At 38.4% G+C, this 20,306-nt stretch overlaps 1 protein-coding gene across 13 annotated transcripts in view; it reads right to left on the bottom strand.

Annotated features, from left to right (window-relative positions):
* FHIT (fragile histidine triad diadenosine triphosphatase) overlaps positions 1-20,306 on the bottom strand; it is a 1,491,711-nt gene that overhangs the window by 791,658 nt on the left and 679,747 nt on the right. For 12 of the 13 annotated variants that reach the window (XM_082344847.1, XM_082344840.1, XM_082344849.1 and 9 more), the window contains one exon: positions 14,529-14,649. In XM_082344847.1, the coding sequence (XP_082200973.1) occupies positions 14,529-14,649 (121 nt within the window). The other variant, XM_082344842.1, reaches the window with a different exon arrangement.

Below are 20,306 nucleotides of genomic sequence, written 5' to 3'. Positions count from 1 at the left end.
GTCCAGAAAGTGAGTCAGTTCTGGCCCAAACCCTTCCAGCATGTGCAGGTCAAGCACTGCAAAACAAAGGCCTATTGTTTATCAGTGAATTGTTAGCAATCTCATGACCTTGAGGATTGCACAGAGATGCTTGACTTACCAAAAAAAAAAAAAAAAATTTCCATTAAAATTAGTTCAAAGAGAAGGACACAAAGGTGATGTGAGAGGGTCATTTTTCAGTGCTGTGTGTGGAGGAGAGAGATGAGTACAGTAACTCCCATTACAATTAATGAGAGTGGAGCATCTAGACTAATCTAAACCCCCTGAGGATTTAATTTAAAAATCAACCCTGGCAAAGCAACTCTCATCCATGAATGAACCCCACGATTGTTCACTTACCTACTCTTTCCTGGCACTAAAGACAGTAGAAAAGAATAATTTTTTTTTTTTTAACCACACCTCACAGGAAAAAAAAAAAGCTCATAGACTGTCAAATTCCCATCATTTTGCAGGTTTATTTTAAATCCTGGGTATTATTTTAATGCCATTTTTAATTGAATAGTTTAAAAGTGGGTCTGGGTTATTCCAGTTGCTATGTGATATTCACAAAGAAATGCAGAAATTTCCTTAATTTGATTTAAGCTTCAGTTTTATGAACTTAGGGCCACAATTAATGGCACCCCTTATCCAATACCAAGCCCTTGATCAGCCTCAAAGTATCAGGATAAAGGACAAAGAAAAAAGAATAATTATTATGCCATGCTTCCACAGCCAAATCCATTCATTCTTCTGACTTTCACATCATCTTGATTTAGTCCTCGAAATAGTCTAGGAGGCTAAGGTATCTTTATTTTCAGATGAGGAAACACAACAAAAAAAAGATGAAATCACTTGACTAGAGTCCCCCAAATGGAACTAAAATCCAGTTCTCCAACTCCCTGTCCCAAACTCACTGGTAGTTTCAACAGGTATAAATGGTTCTGCATCAAAGAGGATAAACGAAACACTAGACCCACTAGCAGTCAAAGTCTTTCTCCTCCCAGCAAGTTCAACAATGGTGGTGACAGGTCAGGGACAGAGCCTCACTAATCATCGTTTCCCTGTGGTCTGAGTCCTGTACTGGGTCAGGGAAGGCCTCTGTGAGGAGGTGACGACGCAGGAACTAGAACGGAGAAAATAAGAACTGGGGAGGCATGTGAGGGTCAGAGGGAAGCACATTCACGGTGGAGACAAGCCTGGTGCAAAGGCCCAGTGGGGGGAGTAGCTCGCTGAGGCGGGGGCCAGAAGTCCAGGAGGCCAAAGTGAAGAGTCAAGATTTTATTCTAATTGAAAGCAACCACCACTAACAATTTTTAAAGCAAGGGAATAACGTGGTCTAATGTCTATATTAGGAAGACCATGCCAGCTGCTACATTATGCTAGATTGAAGGGCGGGGGAGGGAAGTGGTTGGGAGGTGGTGTAAACAAGGAAGCAGAGAAATGACTGTGCCTGGTCCAGGCAAGATTTGGCAGGAGTGGTGGAGATGGTGAGCAACAGACTCAGGACATATTTCTGAGGGAGAGCCTCTGTGTGTATTGTAAGGAAGTTTTGAGGATGCTCTCAGTTACAAGTTCTGACATCATCTCCATGAGGAAAGATCCACAGAAACTATAACTGATCCCTGCTGTTGGTCATGTTTCTGCATTTCCTGAACAATCAGCCTATTTTTACCTCAAGGAGAGCATCTCTCTTTCCTTCTTTAGGTTGGTGCTAGAAAGTTCAGGGCCAATTCTGTGACCCATCTCTAACAACTATATGGACATTTGGTATCTATTTCATGCACTACCTTCACTTCAGCTCCATCTTACTTACTTTTGTTTGCCCTTATTTTTAAAGCACTTAATCTTACTATACTTTATTAGTCAACTTAAGTCATTTTCTAAACATTCCAGGAAATAAACGAGTAAACAAACCGCTTTGGTGATGCCTTGGTTATTGTATAAATAACTATAAACCTAAAGAAGGTTTTATCAAAGGAATTCATCAGAAAGAGAGATTTATAGATGAGTATACACGTAAGAGAACCTATATGTGTAAGAAGCCAAGAAGAGGGGCCATAAAAATTGATTGAAGGATCGAAGAAATTGCATACACACTTGCTCTGTTCTCCCTGAGGAAGGCAAGATGTTGGCAAATAAAATCTTGGGAAATCAAAGTTCATCAGCTGATGAGATACCAAACCCTGTGTTAATTTCTAACATTTAGGCATATATTAAATATCACCTCAGACAGAGGGCTGAGCCAAGAAAGGCTGATTTCACTGCCCTGGCTGGAATCTACATGGAAATCTACAAAAACTGTGCTGGGGTGGGCAGAGAGAAGGTATATTTTTCATGCTGAAACCATCTGTTAGTTCTCTCTTTCAGAGCCATCCACTTTGGAACAATAAACATTAACTATGCATCCAAGTATGAGTGTGTGCATGTGTGTAAAAATCCAGCCTGACACTCTTAAGAACTGCACTGCATTGCCAGGTGTAACAATTTATTAAATCATTCTGCTTGCTAAGTGAGAACCCTTGTCTTTTTTTTTTAAGTTTTAAAGCTAAAAAGTCCAGATAGTCAACCAGTTACTCATTGAACAAATATTTACTGATTGCCTGTCATGTGCCAGGCACGTGGGGAATGCAGTCGTGAACAAACCAGGCAGCAATTCCTGCCCTCACAGAACTCACATTCCAGTCAGCCTGAGACACAAATAATAAGTTACACACTAAGTGAGACTATTAATGCCACAAAGAAAAAGAAATGGAATGCGGTACTGAAATCTTAAATAAAGGGGAGGACCATCCTGAGATGATGTTTGCATACAATTAGAATAGAGGTCTGAAGGAGATCAGAAGGCGTGGCATACATGCATCAGGGGAATAGCATTCCAAGGACACGGAAGAGCTGGCTCAAGGGCCATGAGGCAGGAGTGTACTTAGAATGTTCAAAGAACAACAAGGACATGGCTGTGGTAGGCACGGAGGGAGTGTCCTGTGGCTGCCGTAACAAACTACCACAAACTGGGGGCTTAAAACAACAGAAATTGATTCTCTCTGAGTTTCAGAGGTCAGAAGTCTGAAATCTAAGTGTCAGAAGGGCTACACTCCTTTTGGAGGCTCTTGGAGAGAAAGAATCTGGTCTTTGCCTCTTCCAGCTTGTGGTGGCTGTCAGCACCCCTTGACTTGTGGCCGCATCACTCTTGTCTCTGACCCCCTGGTCACATTGCCTCCTCCTCACTCTTATACGGACACTTGCCATGGGATTTAGGGTCCACCCAGCTAATCCTGAGTGAGTGTCTCATCTCAAAATCCTCAATTACATCTGCAAAGACCCTTCTCCATGTAAGGTAACATTCACAGGTTCCAGGTATTAGGACATGGACATATCTTTTAGGAAATCACCATTCAACCTACTGCAGTGATGACAGTAGATGCAATCAGCAGTGACAACTTGTGGTGGTGGGGCGGGGGCATATGTAGTTCATGTAGGAACCTTATAGATAATTATGATAACTTTGGCTTGAGTTTGAAGAAAATAGGAAGCCATTATAGGATATAAGCAGAGAAGTGACACGGATTCAACATGTTTAATAGGATCGATCATTCTGGCCACTGTACTGCAAAAAAGTCCAACAGCATTCAACCCTTAAATTGGTCCTTCTTCAGCTCAAGACTGTGCCAAATTTAGATTAGAACTGGAAAAGATGAGAAGAACCTGGCATATAATAGGCCTTCAGAAAACATCCATTAAAAAATGAATGTTCCTTTACCTAACCACCCTGTTTTGAAACAAAATTAAATTTATCCCCCAAAAACATATGAACCATCTACTATATTCAAGGTTCCATTGCTAAGAATGAAAGCAATCAACAAATCACATACTGCTATCGAACATGGCATTGAGTGACAAACCACATTTTTCTTGAGGATTTATGTCATCACTCGGCTTGTATAAAGAGTAATTGGAGAAACTCAACTCAGTGGGGGCGAAGACATGCCCCAGTTCTGTTCTTTGCTATCGCTCTTCCAGTCATACTAAGTTGAGTCCCTTCCCAGGCCCTTTAACAACATCTTGGGCAGAATCTATAACTTTGCAAGCCACTTTTCATAATTAAAAGCATCTCTAGTTTAACAATCCAATCTCAGATTAAAATTTCAAGTCCTGTCTAACACAGATTTGAGATGCAACCTCGACCACTTAGAGCTCTCTACCAACTTCTTCCCTCGCTCCTGAGACTGAGCTACTCTGGTATTCGAGGCACCCTTGCCTGTTAGCAGGTGAAAGGCAGTTTTCCCTGGTCCATTTCCAGTTCCATCTGCTGAGAGCTTCTGCAAATATGGTGGTCTCTGCATGGTTCGGAATTGATAGAGTTGAAGGTATTCAAGTTTCACCTTCACTCTATCTGCTTCTCCAAACCCACTCACAAAAGGATGGTCATGTCTCCCTTTGTAACTCTGCCAGTGGTTTATGATCCAATCCCCTTTCTGGATAGGCCATGCCTCAGCTGGAACAATATCTACTTGACCAGCCTCGTGGCACCTACCCACTGATATTCACGTTTTTTTGTTTTTTAAACAAGAACCAGGGGAGGTACCTGTGTGTTTCCTCCAAGGGCTGTGGAAAATTGGGATGGGGTAGAAAAGTTGCTCCCATCTTCTTTTCAGGAACATTACTGCTCAGTCTCTTCTTGCCCTGCAAAAAGCCTCTCCCTATCCACCTACCCACTACTCAGAAATAGGCAGATGAGAGGCAAGCACTGCTCTGTATTCCTGTGCAATCTCACACTCCGTAGGGCACATGGGAAGCGCTGCACAGCACCGCCACCTGAGAGCAGGGCCTACACGGCCTGCAGGTTCTGCAGCTCAGCCAACGTCAAGCCAGGGAACAGGATGCCAGCACCCTTTCATGGAAACATCCCGCTCAGGGCTTTGAGCTACCTTCTGCACATGACTTTCAGGGCCAGTAGGGGGTGCCAGAAAGAGGGAAGAGAATACACTCTTGGCATTCCTCTATCTACTATACTTCCCCGGACCAGTTCTCCCCTTAGAGAGTTTGGGAACATGGGGATGTGATTCAACATGGTGGGTCTGGTTCTGGTGCTGCCACTTAGTAATGGGAGTGTGGCTCTCTCTCACATATGCGTTTCTCACCAGAAAGGATGTCAACCTTTCTGTTTAGGCCCTAGTTGCTCATATTCAAGGGCAATATGAAAAGTCCCACTCAATGTCTCTTCCAGCCCTGAATCTCAATTACATTATTGCAGATATAGCTCCATGATTAAAAAGCTTCTAGGAGTCATTTGGTCCCCAAACAGAATAGAAAATACTAACTAGTACTCTAGATGTCTGCATGAGAAACTAAAGATTTTAATGTAATTTCTGTTGATTTATTTTATCTTGACACATCTTATTTAACAAATTTTAAAGCAATCATCTTTGGTGAATAGAAAGGGATCGTGGTTTACTGTTAAAGCATTAGCACTCAACAGATAATTCTTAGTTCCAACAAATCTTGAACTGGAAATAAATCTTGAAGATGAAAAGATTTCTTGATAACTACAGTCATTTCAAAACCTATTAGGAAAGAGAAAAATTAGAGAGCCAGATGAATTTCGTTCCTCCTAGACTCATTTTACCTGGGAGCAAGTTATTCTGCTCGCCAAGGTAAGTGTCTGGCGCCACACTCACAGCACAGCAGAGTCAGGCTTAAGCCTCATAGATTTTCAGAGGTCATCAAGGTTAGTCTCAGTCCTAACTGAGAATGATGATTACAGCCAAACAACAAAGCCACCAAATTATCAGTGAAAATGACAGAGTATAGATTGACAGCAATGTAGCACTGGAAAGTAGGAATAATGGGGACATTTAAGACTCCAGGGAAAATAACTCCTAACCAATGATACAGAAAGGTTTGCTGCACGTGGGACAGTCACCAGAAGCGGCAGAAAGAGCGACAGAATGAGGAGCAAGAGTTCTGGGTGAAGTCTTGACTCCCACGAAGCAGGGCCAGCATTGGCCGGACACTCAGCTTTCCCATTCCAAGTGCTCACAGAGAGGACAGGACAAAATAGTGACCCCAACGATGACTGCCCGTCATAAAATATTTTAATTTACTTAATTTATTTCAATTCATTTATTTCTATGATATTATTTTCAGTAAAAGCTATAAGCAAGTTGAATGTGTATATATACACACACTCTTCACCCCCAATACACTCACACACGGCAAACAGACCGAGAAAACACTGCCTCAGTCTCCTCTTGCTACAGTTAAAGCTTTCCCCTTAACTGGTGTTAGGCAGTTACCATTTCACTGCGAGGAAGCCGGCCGTTTAAAACAAAGAATTTTGCTGTTTTTACTTCTCTGGTGACTCTCCTATTCTGCCAGACTCTATGGTGTGGAAGAACAAATACCAGGCTTGAGCCCTAGGACATAGTGGCAGCTTCCTTCTATCAGTGTCCGTCTCTAAAACCAGGGCTGGCCATTCCTGTTTTTAAAATATTGCAGTAGTTCTGTCCTTACTGCCTCCTGAGTGCCACTCACACCTCTCTGTCTCCTCCCCTGGGTCTCTCCAGATCTCCCCACAATGAAGAAATTAAGAGGATGATTTCTGGCAGAGCAGAGAACTTCCAGGAACTACACTCACCTTGGTCAGCACCACGTGTCATACTAATTGTTGCATATAAAAATAACTCCTCTACCTAAGACATATCCAGCCAATCCTGACTCCCGCCTGTGCGTCCATCTAAGCCAAACCAAGACTCCTGAGGCACATTTAAAGCCTAGAACAGAAATCTCAGGGAAATAATTTAGACTGCAAAACTAGTTCAGATATCTAGTATTGTAGAGAGTTCTTAGGATAAGGCCAATTTGTGCCCAAGAGCTATTTGCAAATTTATAGTTATTTTTTCAGTCAGTTAGTTTGAGAAAGGAAATGGGAGCTAAGTACATAAATTAGATCATTAATTTGCAATAAATATAAATTATGCTAATCCTAAGAATGGAACATAAATTATGTATATATAATATATAAGGAATACACATAAGGCTCTATTAGCAAAAGAAACGCATCTTGACTTATTGTGTTATAGAAAACCCATGTATATTCATTCAATAGATTTTAACAGTTTTGATATGTGCATGAAAATATAGGATAAACATTAACTGCCTACTGATGTTCTAACAAATCTATATTCATTCCAAATGGAAATTAGGATATACTTTGCATTATTTGAGTTAATTACATGACATTTCTTATGAATAATGATGTGTTATTCCATTCATTACTTCTAATTATGTTCCGTTACAAGTGCAAGGCTGGCAACACCACAACCAGCCTTTTCCTATTCCTCACAATCTGATGGCTTGCATGGAAAGCAGGTCAGAAATATGCCCAGAATATAATGAAAAGAGTTCAGATATTGTTAACCATGACAGTTTAAAATTACCTGAGGAAAGTTTCACGTAGAAATAAATAGAAATGGGGAATGGCTTTCCATGTTACAGGATACTCATTTTTGCAATTAATATGAGAACTATTCAAAGTGTTATTTTAATACATATAATTATCATTTGTTAGAGCTGGGGAGAGAGCATCCCAAATGTGGTCCTTCACCCCCTCCCCCACCTAACTCACACACACACTAGCAGAATTATATTCTGTAAGAGATTGGCAGATGGTAAAAATATCTTTTTTCTGGTTGTAAAAGTGATTCTGTAGGCTTTGTGCAATTCTAAGAGAATAAAGGAAACCTCCTAAAAGCTCTCATTAAAAAGCCAGCTGGACTTTCCTCCTCAAATGCATAACCATGGTCAGGCCAGCTCATCTCACCCCACTCACAACAGGGCCTAAAGCTAGAAGGTAAATCCTATAATGGAGAAGCAGCCAAGGTCAAAGGAAAACAGTCACAACTAAGTAATTAAGCACAGGGGGCCAAGTGAACCACAAGACCACCACTAGCCAGTATTGTCACCAACCAATAGGCTACAAGGAGCCAGGGAGAGATGGTGGACAACAGGAAGGGGCCTGGATGAGGTCTAGAGACCAATATGTACATGCCTCAGGCACACTGTTTCATGGGTGAGTCACCTTTATTTGAAGGGGCCAGGGCAAAATGTAGAAAATCCACACATTTTTCTCCACCCAATTTCAAATGTCCCTTGCACACACACAAAGCATCTATTAATCCCTTCGTGTCAGGTGCCAACAATCCATCAGTCTGTCTATAATAAAAATAAAGATGCCAGTCTCAGCTCCAAGAATGAAAAATAAACTTGGGAGAGGAAGAGCCTTGGCAAGGAGGGCCCCTCTTTCTCCTCTGCTACCCGTGACAGTTACTGCCCACTGACCCTGCATGCAGCCTCAGAATCCTACTCAACACTGTGAGCTCACTACCAACTGAAGAGATGGCATTTGAGATAAAACAGATTTGCTCTCTGTGCAGTAATCCCTCAGATGACAAGTCGAGATAGATGACAGTCACACAAGGTTTGCCTTGCAATGGGGGTTGGCAGGATCCTCTGTGGCAGGTTCTGGACACTGAAAAAAGATGTCAGTCAATTTAGTGAATGATGAAAGCATCCAAGAGCTTCCTGTGTTCCTCCTGACCAATGCCATCAAAAACTGGTTCTAGCTGGAAGCAATGTACTCTAATAACCCAAAGGTAGGTGCACATTTATATGGAAATCTTTCCCATAGAAACAGCAAAAGAGCACTCTGAACATTCACTGCTACATGCAGATCTTTTGAACACAATAATCTGCCAAATAAAATCAAGAAAAATATGACCACAAGGAAACCAACTTTCCCCATTAGAGCTCAGGACAAAGGACGCACGATCGGCTCTGAATATCTCTCCAAGAGTATTTTAAGCTAGCTAATATACACTAGGCTTACACAGGGTGAAAAGAAAATTTTTAAAAAGGCATATGCTTAAGGAAATTTTAAGAGCAAAAGATCTATCTTTAGTAATAAAGATATTAAAATAGTGCTTGCAGTCACTTTATTTGTACAGGGAGGTTTAAAAAGAAGCTCTTTTGAGAAATGAAAGATCATCAGATCGCTAATAACTGCAGTTTCCTGAACAATTAAAGAAATTCACAAGATTACAACCTACTCAGGAAATGACAAATATTTCTGGTTTTTACGGAAGGACTAAAAGGGCACTTTTATCTATAGCATCTATTCCATAAGAAGCACTGTTATGTAATGAAGCTATTTTTATTATCTGTTCCTTTATTTCAAGAGTATTCAATATGGCAATGGTCTGAAAACAGAGAAAATTTAACACTGCTTGGGAAGGTAAAATATTAAAAGGCATTTGCTAGATTTTTCTTTTTTATCTATTGAAGTTGGACCTTAGAACACAATTTCCCTTGTACCAAACTTTTGTTTCTAATATGTCAGCAGAAATGTCCTTTAAGTTACCTAGTCTAATTCTTCACAAATACACTTTGTAAGGCTGTCCTCAATGCATTATCCTAACGTGGCTTGGCCCTGATAACATTCTGTGTGCGATGCTCCCGCTTAGAAAAATCTGCTCTTTTTAACAACTGATTCAATAAACAGTTGACAAATGATTTGTATAATATAGTATGGCCAGCAAGCAAGGTTTGTCTCTGTCATTACACAACACATTCGACCCATCTGCAAACGTGGCCGTGTTCCCCTTACATTAGAGCTCCGTATGCCATTCTGAATAGCAATCCGAAGATCAATACACTGTCTGCTGAAAACAACAGGACATAACAAATGAATAATTTTATTTACAATAAAAGCTCCAGTCCCCAAATGGATTCCACTAATGTTCAAATTCATTTTTCATGCTGAACTCAAGATGAGAGGTAGACACAGCCCAATGCAAGGGGAGGGGAGTGAAGTATTAACTATATTGGCTCAAATTTTTTCAAGCCACGAACAATAGCTGGGCTGCACCAAGGTACATGAATAAAACGTTCGCTGCCGAATTCTGAAGATGCAATCTCCAGAATGCTTCTGTTCTCTCATCAAGACTCGCTGAAAAGCATTTTCCAGTAACAAGAAATTAATGGATTAAAGACATTCTGACATATGCTTCCACAGTGTTGCACCACAGAAGCCAAAGCCTATTCAATAGGCTTTAAACACTGTTTGCGATGAGCAAGAATGTTTGCTTTAGGTGGGGACAAGGAGGGATTGTGGCTCTTTTGAGAATGAAGCAAATAGTCTTGCTTCAAAAGCATATCTGCAGTCCCTGATCTGACAGTTTTTTTCCTCCTCAGAAAGGTATAAAAAAGTCAGTGAGCAAAGTCAAAAGAAAAAAAGGGTTGAAGAGGGGGGAGCAAAATGTTAGAGAGAACACAAGTTCAAAGATGACATTTACAAGTCTCTCTTGAATGGCACACTCCCCAAAGGCCACCTGAATACTCTTGTTAAAAAGAGATCATCAAAAATACAAAATAGAATTTTCCGGTTCACATAAGATAGCAATATACTGCCTTTAAAATACAGACTTGTCCATTGGCCAATTAACACGCAAAAAAAGAAAAAACATGGAAAAGAATGTTTTCCCATCTGCCATCGATTCATTCACTGCATTTAGACTTAACTCAGCACACTCATAACAGAAAAGTAAACAGGATTGTAACTGATAGAGCATGTAGGGAAAGTTGGGAAAATACAGCTTGAATGAGATACTAAAACATCTGGAATAAAATGGTGACAAGACATGGCTTTGTGCATGGGAAGACTGAAAAGGCAGGATTTCAGTCTTAATTGAAACTATCCACATGCTCCTGATGTTTACAGATTCACTTTAAATGCAGTCAACATAATACTCTTGGGTACTAAGAAAACGAGAACGTGCAAAGAGTAGGTTTTGCCCCCACCCCTTCTCAGGAACTAATGATTCAGTGCAGAGACAGACAGGAATGAACACAGTTCTGGTCTGATGCAGACTGGGATCAGTGTTTGGCATGATGCCTAGAACAGAGTAGCTCAGTAATAAACTGTTGAATGAATCAACATGACAATAAGGAACCAAGTGTCACACAAAGGATGGAATAGTTTTTTTCCTAAGAGGACAGGACAGGTATCGAGGCACTTTAGCTGAAATGAAAAGGATGGGAAAGATCTCAAGGTGAAGAGAGAGGCAGGGTAAAGGATGGGGAAAATAACAGGTAAAGGGAAATACAACACTTGTTTAAGGAAATAGTTGGAAAGTGGGGAGGTTGAGTCAAGAAAATGAAAATCTTTTAAAAGGATGCTAAGGAATTTGGACTTTATCCTCAAATAAAAGGAGATTCATTATATTCATCAGTGGTTTGTTTGCAAAAGAACAGGAGAGTGGTAGCATCAGAGTTGTGGTTTAGAGTGAGGTGTAGGCTGGGCTGGGGAAGTCCAGGGGTAGAGATGGTACAAGAAGCTAGATGACCTATAAGACCCACAGCAAGGGGCTTACCTAGGGCAGGTAGGGTAGAGCACTTGGGGATTAAAGCCCACTGCAGCCAGCTCCCCATTTATTTTATGAAACATTAGTGGGCAGAGCCATCCACAGCTTCAATTCCCAAATCTCGGGACAAAAGAATATCGCTTTCTGCAAGCAAATGAGTAACTTATTAAGATTCTTCTCACAGGTGTCACCTAACAGAGTACCAAGGTAAAGTAAAATATAAAGTTTCAGAATCATCATATAAAAAGGATTGCCTGAATCCATTATCCACTGGCCCTGAAACCACTTATTTTTTAAATTTTATTTTATTTTTTATACAGCAGGTTCTTATTGGTTATCTATTTTATACATATTAGTGTATATATGTCAATCCCAATCTCCTAGTTCATCCCACCACCCCTCCCCCTGCCTTCCCCCCTTGGTGTCCATACGTTTGTTCTCTACATCTGTGTCTCTATTTCTGCCTTGTAAACTGGTTCATCTGTACTGTTTTTCTAGATTCCTCATATACGCATTAACGTATGATATTTGTTTTTCTCTTTCTGACTTACTTCACTCTGTAGGACAGTCTCTAGGTCCATCCACATCTCTACAAATGACCCAGTTTCATTCCTTTTTATGGCTAATATTCCATTGTAAATAGGTACCACATCTTCTTTATCCATTCATCTGTCGATGGGCATTTAGGTTGCTTCCATGACCTGGCTATTATAAATAGTGCTGCAATGAATATTCGGGTGCATGTGTCTTTTTGAATTATGGTTTTCTCTGGGTATATGCCCAGGAGTGGGATTGCTGGGTCATGCCCTGAAACCACTTTAAACACTGTAGATGTAAAACAGCTTTACAGAGTATACTGATTACAAAAATGTTCCAGTTCTCACTGTTCTCATCCCCAGAAAGGGCAGGGTCCTTCTTGCTACCTTCCAAACACACTGAGGTTTGTTAATTTTAATACAATGTTCCCCTTGTCCTTGGCATTTACTCAAAGAGATGGTGACTGACCAGGACTCATTTCCAAAATGACAATCCCAGTGCCGTCTGAAACAAAACTAGTCATCATTCACTAACTGTTCACTATTCACTATGAACATTTTCCTTGAAGCAGACACCTCAACTTTACTTGAGTTCAAACACATATACGACCCATATCTTATGCATCACACTTTCAGAGTTGGTTAAAAAGACCGTGAAAAATCAAGTTTCTTCTGAGCCTGCGCGTCTGGAGCCTGTGCTCCGCAACAAGAGAGGCTACGATAGTGAGAGGCTCGCGCACCGCGATGAAGAGTGGCCCCCGCTTGCCGCAACTAGAGAAAGCCCTTGCACAGAAACGAAGACCCAACACAGCCAAAAATTAATTAATTTTTTTAAAAAATCAAGTTTCTTACTATCAAGAAACAAGTTAAAAAATCACAAAACAACGTTCATTCCATTATTAACCATTTTTTTAAAAATGCAACTCTGCAACTTCATATTCTTTCAGTCCAAGGCATTAAGATTTGTTCATCTCAATTCACGTTTTCATCCCAAGTTCCCTCAGTTCTCTGACAAAAGTCAATTAAAAATGGCACCCAACGAGAGATGGCATTTAAACAATATTCTTTTGACACTGCAATTCTCAGACATTTTGCTTAAAAATATATTCCTCAAAGGAAAATGGCAACCACAAACTTGCAACAATAGCAAATGAGAAAAGAAAATTCTTCTGTTATTTCAAGAACTTCAAAGTCTTTTAGAAAAACTCAATATAAAATTGGTATACAACTTAAAAATTGTTTTTTTATAGGACCTTTCTAAATCATTCTAGATTTTTTTACTTCAATAAACAGAAGAATGTAATTTTCTAATCTTGTATACTTAAAATTTTAAATATTTTTATAAACTTAAAAGAAGAGTTAAGTATTATCAAGAAAAATATATATATTATTTACTAGTTTATTGCTATCATCATTAGTTTCGTAGATTTACAAAATATAGGTTAAAATTTCCATTCAAGGAATTTGGGAGTCTACCACAGAAATCACAATTATCTTTTGGTGCATGTTTTGTTAGTTGTATTTTTTTCAGTGTACAATAGTTACATGGCCAAGAAAGAAGATTATTGATAAAGTTTTCAAGCATTTTGAAAAATCCCATTGGAAAAAATATAACTTACACTGGAAAAAATTTTGACACATTTGTAGATTCAGAATAACTGAGAAATCTATTTCAAAGTAGAATCATGCCTCAATGTGGACATGATCATTATCTTCGAATATGAAATTTTATACTTTGTTGCCCTCTGCATAGTAAATTAAATTAGGGGGGAAAGAGAAAAAAAAATTGAGTCGTCAATACAAATGTCATATGCATACAGTCACGAGGGATAATTTCAATAACATAAAAACAACTCTCCAGAGCATTTCACCAAATCCTGCTTCTCCCACTGCAAAGAATGAAGCTTCTACTGAAACTGATGGTCAGATGGAAATAAAATACTCTACCACCAATGGCACTGGACAATGATCTAGAAGCTGGGATGTTTTCCAAGAGAAAATGCCATCTCAGACCCTAACATGAAAAAAATATTTTGTAAGTATATTTATGTGTTTGAATTTAATTAAAATTCATAGCTTGAATGATCTCCAAGAGGTAAACAAACCAAGTCAGTCTCAAATCTTCATATAATCTTCACATAACCTTACTTCCACATCACAAGAGGGCCACCCAATCTCTATCTTACTATTAAAATTCACAATTGATAACTGAAAACAAAGTGCTCAGGATATTCATTGGATCCATTTTAGAAGCACCTATTTATTTACACAGCTACGACAGTGAAAAGGTCAAGCAAAAAATCACCTCCAAAGCCACGGTTGCTAAGCAACTCTTTTCAGAAGTTCTGCAACAGTGATCAAGCATATTACTGGTGCCACCAACTGGATTCAGAATAAATGTGAATAACATCTTACCTGGTTTCTCCAAAGGGGGAGTGGGGAGGATCCTTGCTTAGCTTTTCGGACAGATCCTTGAGGTCAATCCTGTATTTATTTGGTCTGTTAGAATCGGAGGCTTTCTAATTTTTCTCTCTTTAAAAAAACAAAAAAAGGATACGTCCAGGTACCACAGGTTTCCTGTTCACCAGGGCGAAGGACAGTTCTGTTTTGAGAAACACCACAGAGGGCTTGATGAGATGTTGGCCGAATCTGAATGACATTTCCTCACGGTTTGAATTCTGGAAGAGAAGATTATGTAGAAAATGGACATTTATAAAATTCAGTTGAGAAACTCATATCATATACCACTTTAAAGAAAGCAAAGTCCATTACTACAGATTCTTAGTTGTAAAGAAGACATCATTGAAGCTGTTCCCCATTTAATGTCCACTAAGATGTATTCTGGGTAAGTCCTCCTAAAATATTCCACTCTCTCTATGCTGGTTGGATTTACAGTTTTCAAGCAAAAGCTTGTATGTGTCTTCTTAAACCCCTCTGCACTTCGGGGAGCCACCTTAACCCAAATCCACTAGGTCCAATCTGTCAGGTACTATTTTTAACCATCTGTTTCATCATCTTCGCTAAGCTGAAAATTTTCATGGTTAAGCATTGACTATAAACCTTCTCATTCTTAAAGAGGTACCTGTGGGGACTCCCTTTTCTCAAATGGTTTTATCTTTGTTTATATAAAAGCAATTTAGAAAGAGTATAAACACTGTTTGACCTTGTGTACAATTACAAAAGCATGTGGGTACTCCCAGATAACTATAGTAAAATTTCAAAAATTAAAGAGAAAAAAATTGAGGAAAAAGAAGGGACAAAATAGAGTTCAAGATGAAAACAATTCCCGGTTGATGCAGACGTATTATGCAGCAAGGTATGTGAAGTGTTGCATATCCTCTTTTCTGGAGAAAGCCATGGGTTGGGGTAGTGGGGAGAAGACAAGGGAAAGCAAGATTTGACACTTGGCATCTAGGGTACCAAGGAATGATTTTCCATCAGTGGATGCCTATACACGACAAAGTTACTTTCTGAATGACTAAAACGCACCTTCCTTGGGAAATCACTTCATTTTTCTAATTCAGGAACCACCCTACTACAAAACTGATGAAAATTGAACCCCTCATGGGAAAATAGAAATACGACTACAAAAAGGATGACATCAGAAAATGGAGGACCATTTTATAAAGCATACCAATAAATGTGCAATTGTTTAAGGATTCTAATATTCTCAATGACCCAAAAGATACAGAGGGCTACGCAAAATGCATCTACTTTAAAAGCACTCAAATAGCCGGAATTTAACACATTTCAGGGGCAAAGGAATAGTATGGAAGTTTTGCCTCAGTGACACAAATACTGGTTTCTAGAACAATTACAACCACCTCACAAAAATGAAAGGTCAGTAAGGACGCTGAAAATCATCTAAGCCAGTGGTTTTCAAGGTGTGTTCCCTGGAGCAGTAGCATCAACATCACCTGGGGAAATCAGGAAGGCAAATTCTTGAGTCCTACTCCAAACCTACCAAAGCAGAAACTCTGGGAGAAGGGCCCAGAAATCTATGCTTTAATCTGCCTGGATGATTCAGAACCACTGATCAAACCCACCTATTCTCCCAATCCTTTCCTGCAGAATCTTTGCCTGGTAGCTTGTTAGCCCATGCTTGAATATACACAGTGACAGGACGTTCACTATCCTTTCCTTCCAAGACCATCAGCTCCAGCAATTATGTGGTTGCCCTTCATACTAAGTCCATCTTTTTGTGATGGATTTATGCCTTGGGGGTCATATGAAACAAGTATCATGCAAGTGAAAGTGCTTTAGATATCTGAAGTTAACCTTTATTTATTCCCCCCAGTTTTTCTAGAATAAACATGCAATTCATTTCAATCAGCCTACAAACAGAATTGATTCAAGTGCCCTAAAGCTATCTGTGTGGTTTTTTGGGGTTTTTTTTTGCCTGCCCAGCATCCATTTTCTGTAGTTTTGCCCATACCACCTTAATTTTTCTTTGGGTAATACCCCACCATATTCCATATGTTGGGCTACTCCTACTGCCTGGTTCTAGGGATGGGAAAGTGACCCAGGCATCATTAGTCTTTTGTCACATGAGTGATTCAGGAGTGGACACAGGACAAAAAAATGAGCCATTCGAAGGAAGGATATCCATGAAAGGATTACTGCTGATATTATGGGGAAAAGGCTTTCTCTCTTCTAAGATGCCAAACTGGTAGGACATGAACCTGGAAGAGCTAGAGGATACACCAACAAGAGTCTGCCTGATATTAGAGCCAACATGGAGGCCAGGAAAGCCAAGATACAAAGAGAGAACCATACCTGACGACATTGTTTGAGCACCTGGATCTAACAGTGCTGGAAGGATCATATGTCCCTGGAGTTTGTTTCCTCTAACGGATAATTGTACAGAGTTGACTTAAGCATAGGCTCTAGCTGATGAGCTACTATTATGAGTCCATGAAAGACTCTCTTCTAGTTTTCATTTTTCTTATCATCATTTTCATTTCTTCCTCTATGCCCAAATTCACTCCTTCCTCTCCCACGCCAGGGCTTCATTTTTTTTAAATAAAATTAATGTTGTATTTATAAGTTTCACAGCAGTTTTATAAATATTTTATACATCAAACATATATAGGGCTCTTGTACATACTTTTTAAATTTGTACAGAAGTTGTATCATGCTTTAAAACTCTTTGTGCCTTTTTCTCTCAACACTGTTTTACAGACTCATTCATGCTGTTATAAATAGATGTAATTTACTCTTTCTCACTGCTTATTCTCACTGCATTCCACTGTCATTTTTCTTGTCCATTCTTTTAGTGCTGAAGAACTAGCTTTCTCCAGTCTTTCACCACAAATAACACTAATGACCATACTTACATGTATTTCCCTGGGTATCTAAGCTAGAGTCCCATTATTGGGTTTTAGCTTAGGTATTGATACATACTTAGATTTTAAAAAATATGCACCATTTTGCAATCCTTGAAGCAATATATGCAGATTTCTATTTTCCCACATCCTTGCCAACACTTGGCAGTATCTGATTTCCAAGGTTTTATTGATATGATAGGCAAAAGGCATCTTTTATTTTTAATTAGCTTGTCTCCAATGTGATATGTGTATGTGCACATTTCTCCTTGTATGAATCACCAATTCGTACTTTGCCCTCTTTTGTATTGGTTTCTTCCCTCCTATTTTTGGATTTTTCTGGAGTCCCTTATATATTTAAATATTGATCTTGGTCTATTAAACATGACACTTGTATTTTCACCATCTGTTAGTTTTTCTATCATAGATTCCATTGGACAAAAAGCATTCATCTTGATGTATTCAATTTTTTTTATGGTTTGTTCTCTGTGAATATTGTGAAACAAACACTTCTCTACCATAAGGTTACAAAAATGTATTCTTAAATTTTCATCTATCAGCTTTATAAATATTTTCACTCTTAACAGTTAGGTATTTAATCTGCTTAGAGTTTTGTTTATGGTATGAAATACAGAAATGGTTTCATTTTTCTCCTTTTGTTAGCCAAATTTCCTAGCACCAATTGCTGGGAATGATAACACTGAGTTCCCATATGTACACAGGGGTGAGTCTGGACTTTATTATATTCTGTTTCTGTGCTAGATGCTTGAGAACAAGGGGAGACAATTTTTTTTCTCTAAAGGGCCAGATTCAGTCTGTTGTAACCACTCAACCTTATCATGGAAGTAAGAAAGCAACCATAGACAATAAATAAAGGAATGGATGTGGCTGTGTCCCAATAAAACTTTATTTGTAAGAACAGGCAGCAGCCTGGATTTGGCTTGTGGACTGTAGTTTGCCAACTCCTGCTGTATAATGTTCATGCTTTGTAAAGAGAAGGTCCTTCTTTATTTATTCTCGCAAATAAATTTTAGATTCAACTACACCCCTTCAAAAAGACTCTTGCTCAGGCATTGATTAGAATTGCACTGAATTTAAATTTTAATGGGCAAAATATGACATCTTCACAATATTCAACCAATCCATTTATAAATGCTACATTTATGCTCTATAATAAAACTCTTGTAATAGGGTTTTAAATTTCCCTTATATGTTTTATGAATTCTTTCTTAGATTTATTCCTAGATAGCTTTTAGTTTATGTCAGTATTGTAAATGGTATCCTATCATCATCATAGTTTATAATTGGTTACTCCCAATACAGACAAAAGCTATTGATTTTTTTATGTTGCTCTTATAAGCTGCCAACCTAGCTAAACTCTTTTATTGCTGTTAATAGTTTCAGCTGATTCTCTTTGGTTTTCTATATAAATGATTTTACTTAGTAATAGTAATTATATATTTCATTTCACTTATTCTACTTACATTTGTTTGCCTTACTGCATTGGTCAGGTATCTGGTAATAACCTTGGTAAGTAGAAGCAACACAGGCATTCTTGTCTTGTTCCCAATCTTAACAGGAATGAGTTTCAAGTTTTGTTTTTTCCATTAAAAATGACATCTGCAATAGGTTTTTAGGAGAAAGCCTTTAAAAAGCTAAAAAAATTCCCTATTTCAAGCTTGCTAAGAGTTGATTCCATATGGAAAAGAAAAAACTTAATTAAATGCTTTTTCTTTATCATTGATCACCCAATCTCTCATTCTTTGCCATTAATGTGGTAAATTACAGTCAAAGAATTTTTTAAACACTGAAACTTCCTTTCACTTTTATGATTAATTCAACTTAGTCACAATGTACTATTTTTTAATACGTTGCTAGATTTGAATTCTTTGTGTTTTTCAATGTCATAAGTCAAGTTGGCCAATACTTTTTACCTGTTTTTTGTTTTCAAAATTAAACTTAATGGCTTGGCTTTTTTCTTTGTTCTATAAGAAGTTTTATGAACAGGATTTTCTGTTCCTTGAGAATTAAATAGAACTTGCTTGTCAAACTGTCTGGGCCTCTTTTTATATTTCAGGGATGTGTAGTTTTGATTATCATTACAATTTATTTAATGGTTTACAATTTATTTAATGGTTGTTAAGTGTCTTCTTGCATTAATTTTTTAGCCATATATCCTTTTCACCTAAATGTTCATCTGTATTGGTAAAAATTTATATATTTTTAACAGATTATTATATCTAGCCTATGAAATTTTTCAAAGGACCATTTTTTGGTTCTTTGTTTTTATTAGTTTTCTCTATTTTGCTCCTTATTTTCTGTGTTTATATTTGTGTCCCCCTTTTTTTTCTTCCTTATTTCTTAAGATTTACCATGTTGCAGTTTTTCTAATTACTTGAGTCAAACATTGAGCTTGTGGAGTTGCAGACTTTCTAGTTCTCTCTTGAGTAACAAAAGCTATATATTGCCATCAAAGTACTCCATTAGCTCTCTCTCTCAAATTTTGAACTACTGTGCTTTTATTATCACTCAGCTTTAAAATTTTGCTATTCTTGTTATCATTTCCTATTTAACCTGAGGGTTATTTCATAGTATGTCTTTTCATTTCCAACATATGGAATACATTTGCTATCTTTCTGTTAATAAAGAGTGATTTTAAAGCACTATAGTTAGAGAATAGAACCTCTATAGTGTTGATTTTTTAGAATTTGAGGCTTCCTTCCTGATGCATTAAAAGTTGAAGCATGTGCCTAATCCACATGCCCTCCAAAATAAAATATATACTGCATTTGTTGACTAAGCAGTTCTACATACGTGGTAGAGCAAATTCAGTGCTTGTTATCCAAATCTTCCTCTGCTTACTTTTTGTCTTAATTGTTTCATCGCTTTCTGAAAACACTGAGAAAGATTTCTAACTGCAATTGCTTAATCAATGTCAAATGCCAGAAATTACTGCTTACTATATTATGGCACGTGCATAAGTCCCTGCTTATTTTACTCCCTTGATCTAT

This window comes from Balaenoptera borealis, assembly GCF_965194805.1.
Source record: "Balaenoptera borealis genome assembly, chromosome: 12".
Classification (NCBI taxonomy): domain Eukaryota; kingdom Metazoa; phylum Chordata; class Mammalia; order Artiodactyla; family Balaenopteridae; genus Balaenoptera; species Balaenoptera borealis.
This window is presented reverse-complemented; position numbering and strand designations above follow the sequence as displayed.